Source organism: Aspergillus flavus, chromosome 2 (assembly GCF_009017415.1).
Source record: "Aspergillus flavus chromosome 2, complete sequence".
NCBI classification, from domain to species: domain Eukaryota; kingdom Fungi; phylum Ascomycota; class Eurotiomycetes; order Eurotiales; family Aspergillaceae; genus Aspergillus; species Aspergillus flavus.
The window spans coordinates 5,323,275-5,339,310 of record NC_092409.1 but is presented as its reverse complement, the minus strand read 5'-3'; the positions used below and the strand labels follow the sequence as shown (position 1 = coordinate 5,339,310).

General features: G+C 48.9%; 8 protein-coding genes across 8 annotated transcripts; 3 read left to right on the top strand and 5 right to left on the bottom strand.

Moving 5' to 3' along the window:
- Positions 1-496: 496 nt before the first annotated feature.
- Positions 497-2,120, bottom strand: F9C07_2022 (putative aspartate aminotransferase; the record flags this gene model as incomplete). The annotated part of the gene is made up of 6 exons (XM_041290274.1): positions 497-598; positions 662-721; positions 776-1,063; positions 1,114-1,754; positions 1,859-1,937; positions 2,001-2,120. 6 exons carry the CDS (start codon positions 2,118-2,120, stop codon positions 497-499), a joined length of 1,290 nt encoding a protein of 429 aa, XP_041143538.1.
- A 299-nt stretch (positions 2,121-2,419) lies between these two features.
- Positions 2,420-5,624, bottom strand: F9C07_2278197 (SART-1 protein). Its single transcript, XM_041284972.2, has one exon. The coding sequence runs from the start codon at positions 5,332-5,334 to the stop codon at positions 3,289-3,291; it is 2,046 nt and encodes a 681-aa protein (XP_041143537.1). The 5' UTR covers positions 5,335-5,624; the 3' UTR covers positions 2,420-3,288.
- A 538-nt stretch (positions 5,625-6,162) lies between these two features.
- On the bottom strand, positions 6,163-6,920 carry F9C07_2024 (putative mitochondrial peptidyl-tRNA hydrolase Pth2; the record flags this gene model as incomplete). The annotated part of the gene is made up of 2 exons (XM_041290273.1): positions 6,163-6,467; positions 6,614-6,920. The coding sequence occupies 2 exons, from the start codon at positions 6,918-6,920 to the stop codon at positions 6,163-6,165; spliced, it is 612 nt and encodes a 203-aa protein (XP_041143536.1).
- Positions 6,921-7,276: 356 nt separating this feature from the next.
- On the bottom strand, positions 7,277-8,156 carry F9C07_2025 (uncharacterized protein; the record flags this gene model as incomplete). The annotated part of the gene is made up of 3 exons (XM_041290272.1): positions 7,277-7,319; positions 7,376-7,770; positions 7,842-8,156. 3 exons carry the CDS (start codon positions 8,154-8,156, stop codon positions 7,277-7,279), a joined length of 753 nt encoding a protein of 250 aa, XP_041143535.1.
- Positions 8,157-9,114: 958 nt separating this feature from the next.
- Positions 9,115-10,097, top strand: F9C07_2026 (uncharacterized protein; the record flags this gene model as incomplete). Its single annotated transcript, XM_041290286.1, has 2 exons — positions 9,115-9,232; positions 9,289-10,097. The coding sequence occupies 2 exons, from the start codon at positions 9,115-9,117 to the stop codon at positions 10,095-10,097; spliced, it is 927 nt and encodes a 308-aa protein (XP_041143534.1).
- Positions 10,098-10,325: 228 nt separating this feature from the next.
- On the bottom strand, positions 10,326-10,748 carry F9C07_2027 (uncharacterized protein; the record flags this gene model as incomplete). Its single annotated transcript, XM_071508550.1, has 3 exons — positions 10,326-10,480; positions 10,601-10,655; positions 10,731-10,748. The coding sequence occupies 3 exons, from the start codon at positions 10,746-10,748 to the stop codon at positions 10,326-10,328; spliced, it is 228 nt and encodes a 75-aa protein (XP_071364032.1).
- Positions 10,749-11,568: 820 nt separating this feature from the next.
- F9C07_2028 (alpha-isopropylmalate synthase) lies at positions 11,569-13,196 on the top strand (the record flags this gene model as incomplete). Its single annotated transcript, XM_041290285.1, has 5 exons — positions 11,569-11,626; positions 11,680-11,909; positions 11,981-12,061; positions 12,124-12,191; positions 12,242-13,196. 5 exons carry the CDS (start codon positions 11,569-11,571, stop codon positions 13,194-13,196), a joined length of 1,392 nt encoding a protein of 463 aa, XP_041143533.1.
- Positions 13,197-13,788: 592 nt separating this feature from the next.
- On the top strand, positions 13,789-16,035 carry F9C07_2278192 (glutamate decarboxylase/sphingosine phosphate lyase). The gene is made up of 4 exons (XM_041284980.2): positions 13,789-14,003; positions 14,112-14,589; positions 14,649-14,782; positions 14,831-16,035. Exons 1-4 carry the CDS (start codon positions 13,909-13,911, stop codon positions 15,840-15,842), a joined length of 1,719 nt encoding a protein of 572 aa, XP_041143532.1. The 5' UTR covers positions 13,789-13,908; the 3' UTR covers positions 15,843-16,035.
- The last annotated feature ends 1 nt before the right edge of the window (position 16,036 follows it).

Sequence of the window (16,036 nt, the reverse complement as noted above, 5' to 3'; positions counted from 1 at the left end):
TTGAACATAAATGGAAATCTTAATAAGTAACCCGACTGGGACAATGACTAGCGCGTGAGACTTCAATCTGGTCACACTCCAAGAGGTCTCAAGGTTGGGAGTTTAACCCCCTCGTTGGTCGAATATCTTTTTTTTGGCCTACCCTATGTCCGCATTTGGGATGTGTATATTAGCCCGGGCCGGTTTAGAACATCATCATTATTTATTTGATTACGAGCCCGACCAATATCATGCAGGGTAGCTGTTTGGTCCCTCATTGGCTTTCTCCTACCTCTATATTAACAGATAGTCGGCATTTGATTTATCCTGCTAGAGCTCGCTACAACTATACGTCTCTTAATGCGCACATGGTATAAAAATCATCCAGAGAATTCAGACCATAATATAATGCTCGTAAGAATATGCTAAATTAAACATGTCGGATATCAATACAAAGGGCCACACCCCGGCAGATCTATGTATTTTAAGGATAAAGTCCAGCCTCAACATCCTTTCTTTAACCGGTCACCTTGAAGATAGACTCGGCAAGTCTCTTGACATTGTCAGAGGTGATACCGGCAACGGAGATACGGCCATCCTTGGTGGCGTAGACGGAGTGCTAGAAACAAACATTAGTGATTGGTGTCTTCGAAAAGCAACTGTCCTGATAATTGCTACGTACCTCCTTGGCAAGAGCGTCCATCTGCTCGGGCTTGAGACCAGTGTAGGCAAACATACCAATCTATGGCAAGGTGAGTTAGTATCTGCCAATATATTCATCCGAAGAGCTCCTTACCTGGCTGGTGATGTGGGACCAGTCGTGCTTGCTGCCCAGCTCCTCCAGGTTTTTCCGGAGCAGGGAGCGCATCTCAATGATGCGGTCGGCCATGCCCTTGACCTCTCCCAACCACTGCTGGTTGAGCTCAGGGTCGTTCATGATGGTGGAGGCAACACGGGCACCGTGGATAGGGGGGTTCGAGTAGAAGGGGCGGATGAGAATCTTGACCTGAGAGTCCACACGCTTCTTCTCTTCGGCGTTCTCACACACAAGGGAGAAAGCACCGACACGCTCACCATAGAGACCCTATAATTGATTAGCTACCAGTGGTTACTTTCCGGCACCTAGATTCTTACCATGTTCTTAGCAAAACTCTGGCAGAGGGCAATGTTGTGGCCCTCGCTCACGAAATGCCTGGGGGCGAAAGCATCCTTGTCAGCATTGCCGCTGGCGAAGCCCTGATAGGCCATATCGAAGAAGGCAAAGTGGCCCTTCTGCTTCATCACATCGCTGATCTGGCGCCACTGCTCCTGGGTGGGATCGACACCGGTGGGGTTGTGGGCGCAAGCGTGGAGAAGGATGATGCTGTTCTCAGGGGCGGCCTTGATGTCGGCAATCAGACCCTCGAAGTCAAGACCAATGGTGTCCTTGTTGTAGTAACGGTACTTCTCAACCTCCAAGCCGGAGTCCTTGAAGACAGCGTTGTGGTTGGCCCAGCTAGGGTTAGGGAGGTAGATCTTCTTCGCGTGGGGATAGAAGCGCTGCAGGAAAGCACCGCCGATTCTCAGGGCACCGGTACCAGAGATGGACTGGGTGATGACGAGGCGGTCCTCCTTGATGGCAGGGGAGTCCTTGCCATAGGCCAGCTCAGCAGCGGCCTTGGTGAAAGAAGGGACACCGGTGATACCAGCGTACTCCTTGTCAAAGCGGGAGGCGACAACCTTGTCCTCTGCGGCGCGAACGGAGGGCAGAACGTACGGCTTGCCCTTGTCATCACCTATTGATTCACAAGTTCGAACAATGTCAGCCTCCAAGTAGATGAAAAGCTCGCTATGAGGTACTTGGATTGAGTCAACAAGCGGCGAAGGAATGAATGCTTACGGTAAGCGCCAACACCCAGGTTGATCTTCTCCTTGAAAGAATCGGCCTTGAAAGCCTCGGTGATACCCAGGATAGCATCCTAAAAGGCATTGAGTCAATAAGGACACCACAATTGAGTATTGTAGTGCACTGTAGAGCTTACCGGAGGACCCTGAGGGACGTTGGACCAGGCCGAGGCATGTCTGGCACCAACGACGACGGTGCGCAAGTTAGCGTCACGCGAAGCAGCCTTACGGCTGGCGACTCTGAGGGTAGACAGCATGGTTAATGGAAAGGGAAAAAGATATATAACAAAGAAATCCAATCAATTGCAGATTGAGCTGCAGAGGTCCTTCTAGATGAAAAAGGTTCCAAGGAGAGATGAAAGAGATCGGACAAGGAGGCGAGCAGATAAATAATCGGAGATGCTGCGTGTGTGTTATTTTTTGACTCATGTGAACTAGGAAGATTCCGGGGAGCGGGAGCCACCCTTTCGGATTGGTCACTCTCTCCGCACTCTCACGGTTAAATTGATCATTTTCCAGCTTGTCAGCCCGAGAGATTTTAGTTTAACCTAGTATGCATATCCTACATTACAGAGTACTACTAGTACTAGACGTTCTTATAGAGAAGAAAATAAAATAAAATAAAATAAATAGATCATCTTTCGGCAAGCCGATCGCTGTATATCATACCATACCATACCCATACATGTTCCTTCCGGGATTTATAAATCTGATAACAGATCCGAGGAATAGTATGACCTTTAGGCAAGAAGAATAGGTAAGGTAACTGAAAGTCCCTGACGGTTTAAGCATGGCGCCACTGCATTGTGCTGCGCTTTCGGCGTTCGGTGAGCTCTTTCAGAATTCCGGCCCACTTGTGGCCTGAGGCTGCAGCACGGGGGAGCGCCTCCCGATTCCCGTTTCGGAAACCCTTCCCCTCACGAAAGTTTGGGGTAAATCGGAGTTGGCCTGAGGTCAACACTTCTTTGTTGCCCTTCTTAGAGTTTCCTATGTTCAGGACCAAGTACAAATACTGTGGTTTCCAGTGAGAAGACCGTTGCAAACGCTACCGTTTCTCCTCCCAAGGTGTTCTTTCCTAGGGACAACGTGCACACGATCGTATGTTAGGACCTCCCGGAATCTGACAGCTCCATAGCGGTTAATTTCCCCACACGCCAAGTCATCGATCGTCAATAAACAACAGCAATGAAGGGCGTAAACAAGCTAACGGCTTACTGTTCTGGACTTTCTCCGACTCCCTGGACAGTTAGGCCCGGCGAAAAAAAATCTACTTTCGACGATGAACAGGGGCAACCATTGCAGATAGCTAAATGTTGCTTCTATTGTTGGTATACCATAAACTGTGCAACGAAAACTAGAGATTAAACTGCATGGGCATCACAAAAACAAGAGGGCGTAGAATAAGGCTAATAGTGCTGTGACCATTTATCCCAGTCGTACACCAGCCTGGCGATTCTTCCGGGCCGTCGCTCCCATAGCATTATTCATACCCGTGTGCTGACTGCTGTCTAATGCGCTCATTGCCTCTCGTTTCTTCTCTTCCTCAATCTTCTTCAGTCGCTTCTCCGTCTTCATCTTACCACTTCCTTTGCCGTGGAACTGGTGACTCAGATGCTTAAATGCCTCCTTCTGGTTCATTGCACGGCCAAACTCATCCACGTACTTGAGCTGCACATCAGGCTTGTATTCCTTGTTGAAGACTTCCGCCATATGGCGAGCATCCTGTTGGTCACGTTGCTTGTTCTCCCACCGCGCGTACTCTTCCCTTTCCCGAGCAGACATCTGGTTGAGCTTCCCGGAGGCTCGGTCACGCTCACGCTGCAGGCGAGCACGTTTTTCGGCTTCCGTTTCGAGGCGATGCTTTTCTTGTAAGAAACGCTGCCGGTCACGGATGAGAGAATTATGATCGGCAGCATCGGATGACTTGACCAAGCCACGCTGCTTGAGCATCGACAATGTGGCACCAAGACCTTGGTCCAATGTGGACTCTTCTTCCAAGCCGGTGCCACTGATCTGCTGGTTAACTGTGGCTTCTTCGCTCTTGATGCGCGCTTTAAGGTCTTCCTCGTCCTCAATATCATTGTATGAACGTTCCATATCCACGTCGCCGTCCTCCACAGGCTCGTCCTTGATGCCAGGACCTTCAGATGAAGCACGTGGTTCTTCGGCCGGGGTTGTTGTCCGCCTTTCACGGCGTTCAGGGAGTGTAGGTTTCTGTAAGTTAGAGACAAATTCTGAGGTCTCATCTATAACTAGACCAGGCTCTTCCTCGTTCTCACCTTCCACTTCCATTGGTGTTTGCGACGCTTCTTCTCTGAGTTGTCGTGCGATGTCCTCGGGACGTGCTTTCTGGCGTTTCTTGAAAGCAGCACGCCTCTGGCGGGTAAGAGAGGCTTGTAGATCATCGTCATCCACGAACGAGATATCCTCGCTAACGGACTTGCGGGGGGCAGGAGCTGGTACTGGCTCTCCGTTACTTGCGTCGACCTCCATGGAATTCCCATTTGGTGTGCCGGTCGACTCAGCCGTCGGGAACAGATCATCCTCATCCATAACAGCACGTCGCTTTGTCGTCTTGGCCTTCTTTTTCTTAGGTTTCTTCACCTTAACTTCGCTCACGTCCATATAATCAGACGTTGGAGTTTCCTCCGCAAAGTCAAGGCTGATTACGTTCTTTTTCAACTTCTCAGACACTTCTTGTCGCTTGGCCTCTCGTTCTTCAACAGTCGATCCTTGAGCATCGAGTGTAAATCGCTTCCGCTTCTTGCCCTCGATTTCCTCATCATACTGTGCGAGTATTCCGGTGTTTTCTTCCGTAGGATCGTAAACAGGTTTGCGTTTCTTCAGCTCGAGTTTCTCCATAGTTCTCTCCTTCTCCTTGAGTTCCAGATTTTCCAGCTCATCTCCTTCCTCCTCGTTCTCATCGATCGTTGTATCCTTCAGCGTAAGAATATGATCCTCTCCACCATCGAAATCTCCAACAGCATGCCCAACCTTGACACCAGCCAAATCTTCCGCCGTGTATTCAGCTGCGCGAGCCCGCTCCTCCAGTTCTTCGGCGAGTTTGCGCACGCGCTCTTTCTCGATCTTCTTCTGTCGTTTCTTTGTCTGCTGTAGCCAAGTTTTCGTGTCCATGTCCGCATCGGCAGCTTCTCCTAGAGTCGCACCTTGAAGCTTGGTATTTCTCTGAGCCTCGTCACGCGCCTTCCTGATCGCGGCGTTTCGCTCTTCCCGTTTCCGTTTCGCCTCGGCTTCATCCTGCATCTTCTTCCAGTTGGATGAGGCCAGCGCCTCGCGCGACTCGAGTGTGCTTCCCGGCTCGTCATCTTCGGTAGACGAGCTCGAACCGTCGTGTTCGGATTCCTTGAAAGTAGGACCAGAGGTGGCGTCGGCACCAGGGACGGGGAGCGGTTTTAAACCCAGCGCCACTCGGATTTTGTTATTCTGCTCGATGGAAAGTGCGTCGGCCATATTGGCGACCGGTGAGTGCTATCAAGGCAAAAATACACTGGATAGAAAAGGAAATAAAATACAAGAGAAGAGCGGCGATGGAAGGGTATGCGGTCTGTAAAACCGATAAAGACCATGCGCCCAATTACCATTGATAGATTGCAAGAGATGAGGTCCAGCCGGGGGCTTACCTAACCGCAACTCGTCTCGGTAAGGTTTAGCGCGGTAAACCTGTTAGCGCGGACTTTAGCGCGGAAGATAAAAGGCGGCAGTGGCTGGAGCTCAGAATTTTTTTCTTTTCTTCTTCTTTTTCGAACACACACGGATCTGTGTCCAGCGATCCTGAGCGTGGAGGCTTGTCTTCTGCGTCTCGGTTGATTACTGGACAGTTCGACGACTTAAGGAGCCATCACATTCATGGATGGTCGATTATTTCCGGTCGACAGATCTCAGATTAAAGGTCGACATTGGGTGTTCGCTCTGGTCTTGAGCTCCCTTCCTTTCGGGGTTGGTGAGCTCGGCTGGAGAGCCTGGTGCTCGGCGGCGTCATATTCCTACTCCCTTTACCGATTTGGCCGTCGGCCCATGAGGTTAGGGAAAAACCATGGCCAGCCAACATACTTTTTTCCTTTACTACGTAGTTTTTAGCTGCAGCTGTATGCTAGATAGGAGTGATTGGTAGACTGTCTTGCAGTATAACTGATCGATTGAGCATATATCTCGTAAAGGTTGCAGAGTGCTTCGTATAACACGCAATTAGGCGTAGTGCTGTTGATTTTACACCTCTATCCTATATGCGTTGCTGGAGTAACTACAATACTCGACCATCATTCAACATTGGAAGTACGGTTACAACAGCTTCAAGTGTCCCGTCACGCCGTCGACCACACTCTTCGGTCCCAAAATTCCAAGCACCGTCCTGCTTCCACTGGCGATCTGTGTCCGGCCCGCATCGGTGATGACCCTGGCGCAGAGACCCAGGCTGATAGCCTGTGCCTGCAGGGTCTCCATTTCCTCCTCCGACTTGGTCTGGAGCGCAATCTTAGCCTGTCCCTGCGATTCCCAGCGGCGCAGCATAGACGAGTTCGGCGAGTGCGCAGTGAGGTACTTGTAGCAGGCGAGGGTGGCGTGGGAGCATTGAGCGGCGATTTTGCCTATCAACATATATGAGCCAACTTGTTCATATGCATTATGCACCACAGAAAAATAGAAAGAGAGAAGTAAAGACTTCATGTGGCGTAGGCCATTGAACAGCTGTAGAGACACAAAGTCTGAAAAGGAAAGAGAGGGAGGCGCCTACCCTTCGTCATGCCCAAATCGGTCCTCACAACCAGAACCAGCTTGACTTCTTCAGCATTCTTGTCGAAGTTGGCCAATTCGCTTCCATCGCCTTCGTCCTCACTGTCGGATTCTTCTTCTTCCTCTTCGTCCGAGGAGTCTCGGTGCACTTTCACATTGTAGCTGTTTGGCCACCCTTCTTTTTCTTGCGAAGAGAACAGGCCTAGCGAGGAGCCTTGTCCGAGGAAGTAACCGGTTACACCGGCGATGATAGCCGTAGCGACTACATATGCCGTTGTCGAGGGGGGAATGCGGTCTAGGTCGGCCATTTTGGAAGGTGTTGAAGCTGGATGGATGGGTTTTTGTGATCCGCGCGGAATTAGACCCGGGTTGGTAGGTGCGGGTACCTCCCAAGTCAACAATGACCGCTTTTCTTTTAGTTTGTTCAGAATGAGGCTTACAAGGGTTTACTCTAAATTTTATTAGATATATAATTATAATTCTATGTGCTTGTATTTTTATTTAATATCTGTAAGAGGAGAGCAAGTGTAGCTAAGAATAGGGAATGTGACCGAGGCCCAAAAGTTATCTAAGTTTTATCTCAGATACTGCTAGTTCATTATATACATCCCTGACCATAAACATCGAAGCCGACATCATCATCCTCATGAGCAGCGATGTTTGTTTAGCGAGCAGCGGGGGCTCCCGTGTTTCCCATTCGGCGGCCCCTGTTCCATATGGTCAGTAAAAGAAGGTAGCGATCGATCGGATCGGTCAAACTCACATCATGGTCCGGCTGAAGAAGCTGATGAAGATCATGAAAAGCCAGCTCGGGATTGCGCTGAAGGCATAGATGACATAGCCTGCAGGGATCAAGAGTCCCCTCTGCGCAAGCCAGCTATCCGTAGCGTGGAAGGAGCCCTCGTACGCGCCCCTCTTCTCATAGGTCTTCTCAGAGTGAATCTTGTAAAGGGACTCGGGCGTTACAGTTGTCGCGTTGAAGTACACATTGTATTGAGCGGTGGCAGGGCGCTCCTCGCCGACCTGAGCAGGGACCTTGAAGTACGAAACAGACGGAGAACCAGCGGCCCAAGCAGAGCATAGGACCCTGTTCGATTCACAGTCGAGGTAACCCAGGTTGGGCGAGGTCGGGTCAGCAGAAAACAGGAGAACGGATTCCTAACGAGAAAGGTTAGCCAGACCCGCCTCTACGTCCATGCGCCGGCAACCCCCTATTTTGGGACCCTTACATTAAACGATTTCTCCGCTTGGTGACAACGTCCAAAGCATGTCTTGTTTCCACCGGTGATGAAGACAAACCAGTCCTTAGGCTCATCGGATGGCGCCAGAAGGGATTGCCAGTTGGACAGGTTGAAAGGGGTGACAGTCTTTTCTTGAATCTTCTGTTCGACCACCTTCTCGACAGCAGCGGGGATCACCGGAGTAGCCGTGGGCAAATAAGACTTGGCTTTGTTGAACCAACCCTGGACACGATCCGCGATGGGAACCTGCTCTTGCGCCGCAGCAAGCGCTGGTAGGATGGGAAGGAGCTGGATGAAGCGCATGACGCTAAAGGCAACAATGACGCGTAGGTCAGCAACAAAAGGGATCGATAGCTAACTACAATATTTCGAAATGACGAACCTGGGTTGGCTATTGAAAAGACAAACGCACTTTGGGTGTAAGATGAACGATTAGAAAGGCCAAAGTACGGACAGCAGGCAGCGAGGAAGACAGGCACCTGAGTTGTGGAAGAGTGAAACGGGCCACGATAGACATAAATGTAAGTTGGTCTCTCCGCGGCAGGGCCTAACGGAGACTAAACTCGAAATGGAGCGAATCACGTTCCGTCGTGGGGGAAGGAGCCCACTTCAAGTTGACAAGTTCCCGTACCTTGTTATGCATAGACTACAATGGAATTTACCAAGAAAATGAAACAAAACACAGAATCTCATTGGCATTTTCCCACCAACGTCTTTGTTAATACCTATTCTTGTAAGAACAATCCTTCATGATCAGATTTACTCTTACTAAATACCTGAATCAAGGGAAGAAGCAATTAAGAGATTTGTCTATTTTCTATTCTCATTTTCCTACCTGAGAGAACAAGTCTCACTATGTGTGAGGCTTCACATAAACTCCGGCGCGTCGATCTTTCCTAGCTGCGGATCTGGTTCAAAACCAGCAAACTATAAAGGAAGCATAGAAAGAAATTTAACACAATGTAGTGGAAGAGATATTACTTAGTATGTGGAAGTCGAAGAAAGAAAGATATGCTTAGAACAAAAGGATAACTCTGGAAGGTGGTATGGAACATACGATACAGCATTATCCCATGGCACCTTCTCTATACTTCATCCCGGGCCCCTAGTCCTCCTTCCTCAAGAGTCTTTCACTCTTTCAAAGTATACTTCTATAGTCATCATAAGGTAGCTATCATGCAGCACCTTTGACTAGTCAAGTGTCATTAATCAGTCATCAACTTTACTACGAATTTTGGTATACACATCTATACGAATAGCAATGAGGTCCCTCGTTCCGTTCCCTAAAGTCATCGCACTAGTGACCACGACAACTGCTCTCTATAGTCATTGCCTTGGCGCTGCGGTACAAGGAACAGATGAACTCGGACCTAGCCCTGGTAAGCACTGTCTTCTAAACCTGGAAGTTTCGATGAGAGTTTAATTACCATTACAGCGGTGGGTTGGATTGAAGAGTCCAAAACAACTGCGCACCTACAGACAAATAATGCTTCTCCGGATGATTTCCCCGTCTGTACTGACATCGATGGTCCCTTCGCACCATTCTGTCTGCCGCAGGATGGAGCCGATGTGATAGTAGACGCCACCTACTATGTTACCTGGAATGCCGATTTCTATCCGCTCAATGCTTCTATTACTATTGAAATGAGATACTCAAATTCCACCGTTGGAGACTCCGCGTTCACATCTGAGAAAACGGACAACAGCTACGGCTATCTTCCCCTCCACATGCGCAAGGAATGGCTCCAAGAGAAGGCGCACAATGATTTGACCTTTTACCTTATCGAACTGAACCCTGCGTCAGGCACACGAGCGAGTATCCGAAAAGGACCGAGGATCACACTTCATCCTAAACCAGTAGAGCACTACAAACCTTCTCCTCCCATGACCTTCAACAAACGAGCCCTGTTTATTGGCCTCCCGGTAAGCCTCAGTGTCATTATCGTTGTTGTGGCTGGTCTATTCTTTGGCATGCGGGAGAGCAGAAGGATTGGACTCGGGAGTGTTATGGGATCTCGAGGTAAAGGGTACGGGATTGGGAAATCTAAGAGCCAGCGCCTTCGGAAAAGTAGAAGCGAATTCTATCATTCCAATGCTGCCTCGGCGTTGAAAAAATATACGGACGACACCGACTCAGGCTTGTCAGAAGTGGCAGATCCCGACTTACATAGCGAGATTGAGCGCACTGCAAGATTTGCATTTAGACAGGATTCGATGAGGTTAAAGAGCTGGAGGAGACAATGAATCGTGGATGCTTGTTCCATTGATTTGAATCACTCAGCATCCTTCTAGAATCCGCCCGTGCTTGAAGGGACGGATCGCAATGACATTACGAGGCATAGGTCATACATATTTTCTGACTTTCGTCATTCTCCCTGCTGATAAAAGCGCATTGGGCTACCATATAAATATAACCAAAAATCCACTATGTTGTTATTGCTTAAAGTATTAATTCCCGGTGTGGGTTGTCCATTACCAGTAGTAGTACTCGGTACGGTTCGTCCGATGAGCCAAACCAACCAGACAGCGAAGAACACCCATTAGTACGCCATTGCCTAGGCGATCAAGGGCGGTGTCGGAGGGCATGACGTCGACGAAACCGGTGAAGGTTGGCGTAGTCATCACGGCTACCCAATTGATTACATTCTCCCATGTTTTATATGGGCTAGATTACTCCGTTAAAAAAGAGAAGAGACATACCCTGTAGGAGATCCGGTCAATCAATATCAGAGGCCATATTAACTAACTCGAGCAAGTAAGCTGTGGAAGTGGAGTAGATATGTAAGCAGACGTAGCGAGTGCCTAGTGATATACTAGTAAGTAGTATGTTGATTATCAATTGTGTGCTTTCTAGAACCTATTTTTATTTTTATTTACTTTCAAAAAATTTTTCATTGCCTCAAGGGTAATGCCTGCGTTCTACTACTAACTCAGTAGGTGTAATCTTGGAGACTGAAGGTGCCCACATACGGAGTACTCCGTAAGTTATTTGGGAGCCCCTCCCTCTACAACCAATGCCGATGTCGGTTGCCAGTATGGGATTCCTTGGGAGAAGCCACTTTCTATGGACAGGGAGCATACTACCCAGTACTAGTAAAACCCAACGCACAGGTATTGATGGTAAAATTACATAGGTACTGTACAAACTACGAGGGGCAAAAATTTCTAGTATTCCAAGAGTCAATCAATGGCAATTGGTGCAAATTCAAACAGCGTCTTTTGGTGGCAAAACTCTCTCCCTCGATGATCCTAACAGACGATATCAAAGCTGAATAGTAATGCGTATTACTACTGCACTACGCTAAGCCACTTCGAGGTTGGGGAAGATCCTCAAAGATGAGCAATTGGGGCTTCCGCAAGCGCTCTGGACAAGGGATTCCCCACACAAAGTTGCTCGGCCTGTGAAATTTTCTTTCATTGCCGCAAATCTGTGAAAGTGGACGGCCGAGTCATACCTCCGAAAAGAGTAGACCGCCCGCCTTTTAAATGGACTCCACCCACTTTTCCTGTCTATGACTCTTTTCCTGCTTTCCTTTTTTTACCTCCCGGGTATTCATATAAACATTTGATCGTTTAGCCTGTGACTCATTGTGAGTGCTGCTATATATACTTCCCTATACTTCGTCCAATTTGGTCTAACTTCAACCTCGTTTCAGCGGCTTTTATTTCCATCCAACTTCTAGACTTTACCCCACTATCTATAGATATCGTCACAATGTGCCCTGGTGCAGACAACGAGCCCAATGGGCACGCGGCCCCTGCCAATGGCAATGGTATGCATGGAAAGCACCTATTGTTGCTATACTTGACTGACTTCTACTTGAAGGCGAACACCCCGGCTTCACTGGCATCGAGACTCGCCAGAACCCTCACCCCTCCGCCTCCCGGAACCCCTATGGCCACAACGTTGGTGTGACCGACTTTCTGAGCAACGTCTCCCGGTTCAAGATCATTGAGAGTACCCTCCGTGAGGGTGAACAGTTCGCCAATGCTTTCTTTGATACCGAAAAGAAGATTGAAATCGCTAAGGCTCTGGATGATTTCGGTGTCGACTACGTGAGTCATATTCATACGAAATGTAGTTTGATCACTAAGAAGGTCGCTTCCTAACATCAAACCTGTTGTAGATCGAACTTACCAGTCCTTGTGCCTCTGAGCAGTCGAGACTTGACTGCGAGGCTATCTGCAAGCTCGGCTTGAAGGCCAAGGTACGTTGGATTCCTCTCTATTTGTTCTCCTATATTTGAACGGCACTAATACACCACCGTAGATTCTTACTCACATTCGATGCCACATGGATGATGCCCGTGTTGCCGTCGAGACTGGTGTTGATGGAGTGTAAGTATGCCCAGCGTTCCTTTAGAATCCCTAATTCTTACAATTTCTAGTGACGTCGTCATCGGCACTTCGTCCTACCTCCGTGAGCACTCTCACGGCAAGGATATGACCTACATCAAGAACACTGCTATTGAAGTTATTGAATATGTCAAGTCCAAGGGCATCGAGATTCGATTCTCTAGTGAGGACTCCTTCCGTTCTGACCTCGTCGACCTCTTGTCCATCTACTCCGCTGTTGACAAGGTTGGTGTGAACCGTGTTGGTATTGCCGATACTGTCGGCTGCGCTTCTCCTCGCCAAGTTTACGAGCTTGTTCGTGTCCTGAGGGGTGTTGTTGGCTGCGACATTGAGACCCACTTCCACAACGACACTGGCTGTGCCATTGCCAACGCTTACTGTGCCCTGGAGGCCGGTGCCACTCACATTGATACCTCCGTTCTCGGTATCGGTGAGCGTAACGGTATCACCCCTCTTGGTGGTCTCATGGCTCGTATGATGGTTGCCGATCCTGCCTACGTCAAGGGCAAGTACAAGCTGGAGAAGCTCAAGGACATTGAAGATCTTGTGGCCGAGGCTGTTGAGGTCAACATTCCTTTCAACAACTACATCACCGGTTTCTGTGCTTTCACCCACAAGGCTGGTATCCATGCTAAGGCCATCCTGAACAACCCCAGCACCTACGAGATCATCAACCCTGCCGACTTTGGCATGACCAGATACGTTCACTTCGCCTCTCGTCTGACTGGCTGGAACGCTATCAAGTCTCGTGCTCAGCAGCTCAAGATTGAGATGACTGACAGCCAATACAAGGAGTGCACGGCTAAGATCAAGGCTCTTGCTGATATCCGTCCCATCGCCGTCGACGATGCCGACAGTATCATCCGTGCTTACTACCGTAACCTCAAGTCGGGTGAGAACAAGCCTCTCCTTGATCTGACGGCTGATGAGCAGGCTCAGTTCGCTGCCAAGGAGAAGGAGCTTGCTGCTTCCGGTGTTGTGGCTTAAACGATGCCGCTCATCTTGGTTTAAATCTTTTCGCCTCCCTTTCTATCTCTTTCCCTTTTGTGTTTCTTATTTCCCCTTTGCATTTCGGAATTATATCTTTGGATTAAAGGGCCCAGTGTTTTAGAACTTTCTTATCTCAGCGGCTCCCGACGAAGATGCGATTTTTCATGATTTGTTGTTTATTTATGCGTCTCGGGCTACATTGTTATCGGGTATTTAAAAGTCTTGTCCATGGATGTGAAAAAAGGAAGGAGAGACTGGTGTTTGGATCGCGTTGGTCCGGAGGAGTTTGTATATAAGCAGACTTAGATGACTGCATTTTTCCTCTGATAAAAATCCACGCAGAAAACTATTTCGTCATTGATCTATGTCTTCTTGGTTGTTCGGGTTCGCTTAGTAGCAGCTTTGTACGGAGTATGCAAAGTATGATGTACTTTACTCCGTAGTAGTAGACCCGGGGAAACTAATTCTGCAGGAAAGGAAGGCGTCAGTGCACTGCAACACTGGAAAGATGTTGCATGTGCGGCATCAGCCGAGGCTGTGGTGGTATCATCGGCATTCTTAATAGCGGCTTCCCTCTAGACCCATTTCCCTGGAACGTCAATTCCGACCTTTCCACAGTTCCCCAGTCCATTCTTGTTATCTTTTATCTTTTATCTTTGGAGGCCATATTGCTTTCTAATCAGTCTTTGTGACTGTTTTGGACATAAACATGGCGTCCTCGGTTCTTCCAGTTGCTTTACAAAATAAGCTGTTGGGATACAGCAGAGCTCCTAATGCGCAGTTGGCGGCGTTGAATCTGGATATGTAAGTGGAACATCATTCCACTTCCCCCCGCTGTCCCCCAACAGCTTCTATAATGCCAGCCTCCTAAAACTTTCGTCTTGGTCCTCGACTTCTCTAATGAAACAACAGTCTTAAGAACATTGTATTCTTATTTTTCATTCTTCGCTACGTTCGCAAGACGTTCTATTCTTTACGTGGTTATGGTGTCCTCGGCAGCCTCCGGAATGTCTACGCCGCGATCCGTCTCTTCTGCTACTCTGTCTTCTTGCGCTTCCCCGGTGTTCGCGGTCAGGTCGACAAGCAAGTTTCGTCAGCAATCGAAAACCTGGAGACAAAGCTTGTTGCAACTGGCCCTGGCGTCACGAGATATTTAAATCTGCCTAAAGAAGGATGGACCCCCGAACAGATCCGCGCCGAGCTCGAGAAGCTGGCAAATATGGAACACACCCGGTGGGAAGATGGTCGCGTCAGCGGAGCTGTGTACCACGGTGGACAAGATCTTCTGAAGCTTCAGGCTGAAGCATTTGGGCAGTTTGGGGTCGCCAATCCCATCCACCCAGATGTTTTCCCTGGTGTCCGGAAGATGGAAGCTGAAATTGTGGCTATGGTAGGTTGGGTCATCCTGTCAAGCAATATGAATTTGACGACTCATGTGATCAAACTCAGGTACTCGCACTGTTCAATGCTCCGTCTGATGGTGCTGGTGTTACTACGGCCGGTGGTACTGAATCTATCCTGATGGCCTGTCTGGCAGCGCGGCAAAAGGCGTACGCTGAACGCAGAGTAACAGAGCCGGAAATGTGAGATTAAGCTACCTACGGTAAACTGATCCGTACTGACAGTTACAGGATCATTCCTGATACCGCTCATGCTGCTTTCTACAAGGCTTCCGAATACTTCGGAATCAAACTGCATCGCGTACCCTGCCCAGCTCCAGAGTACAAAGTCGATATTCCTTCGGTGCGTCGCTTAATCAACCCGAACACTGTTCTCCTCGTTGGTTCCGCGCCAAACTTTCCTCATGGAATTGTTGATGATATTCCTGCCTTGTCCCGACTTGCCACAGCATACAAGATCCCTCTGCATGTTGATTGCTGCTTGGGCTCCTTTGTGGTTGCGTTCCTTAAGAAGGCCGGTTTCCCATCTCCTTATGAAGAGGAGGGTGGATTTGACTTCCGCCTCCCTGGTGTGACCAGCATCAGTGTAGACACGCACAAATACGGATTCGCGCCGAAGGGCAACTCCGTGTTGCTATACCGAAACCGGACCTACCGCAGCTATCAGTATTTCGTCTATCCTGACTGGTCCGGTGGTGTCTATGCATCTCCATCCGTGGCAGGATCTCGGCCAGGTGCTCTTATCGCGGGCTGCTGGGCCAGTCTGATGAGTGTTGGAGAGTCTGGTTACATCAAGAGTTGCCTTGACATTGTTGGTGCAGCAAAGAAGTTCGAGGCATCCATTAGAGAGCATCCACTCTTATCGAAGAACCTCGATGTTGTTGGAAAGCCTATGATCAGCGTTGTTGCTTTCCAGAGCAAAAACGGTGCCGTTGACATCTACGATATGGCTGATGCTTTGTCCGCTAAGGGCTGGCATCTCAACGCTCTCCAATCGCCTGCGGCGATTCATGTAGCGTTCACTATTCCTACAGCCTCTGCTCTTGACAAACTCACTGCTGACCTCGTTGAGGTTGTCGAAAAGGAATTGGATAAGGCAGAGGAGAGGAAGCGACAAGGAAAGTCGTACATCATCAAGCGTGGCGATACAGCTGCCTTGTATGGCGTAGCCGGCAGCATGCCTGATAAAAGTATTGTCAGTCGTCTGGCAGAAGGTTTCCTGGACACTCTGTATAAAGCCTAGGTGTTTCTTATTGATTGCAAAAATACATTGTTAATATTCTTTGAATGCGGAGAGCCCTTATATGGCATGGAAGAAACGCGTCTTCCTGCGACGTTATTGGGGAATGGCGTTTCTGGCGTTAAAACCGGGCTTCGCATTCACTAACGTAAATAAAACAGGCAGTCTACCCTTAAAGAGTTTCGAGCAATATCCAA

Bases quoted from the DNA above. Each gene is read 5' to 3' on its own strand.
- F9C07_2278197 (XM_041284972.2), bottom strand. From the start codon at position 5,334: ATGGCCGACGCACTTTCCATCGAGCAGAATAACAAAATCCGAGTGGCG.
- F9C07_2278192 (XM_041284980.2), top strand. From the start codon at position 13,909: ATGGCGTCCTCGGTTCTTCCAGTTGCTTTACAAAATAAGCTGTTGGGA. The intron at 14,590-14,648 runs GTAGGTTGGGTC...GATCAAACTCAG, and splicing joins AAGCTGAAATTGTGGCTATG to GTACTCGCACTGTTCAATGC. The intron at 14,783-14,830 runs GTGAGATTAAGC...TGACAGTTACAG, and splicing joins AGAGTAACAGAGCCGGAAAT to GATCATTCCTGATACCGCTC.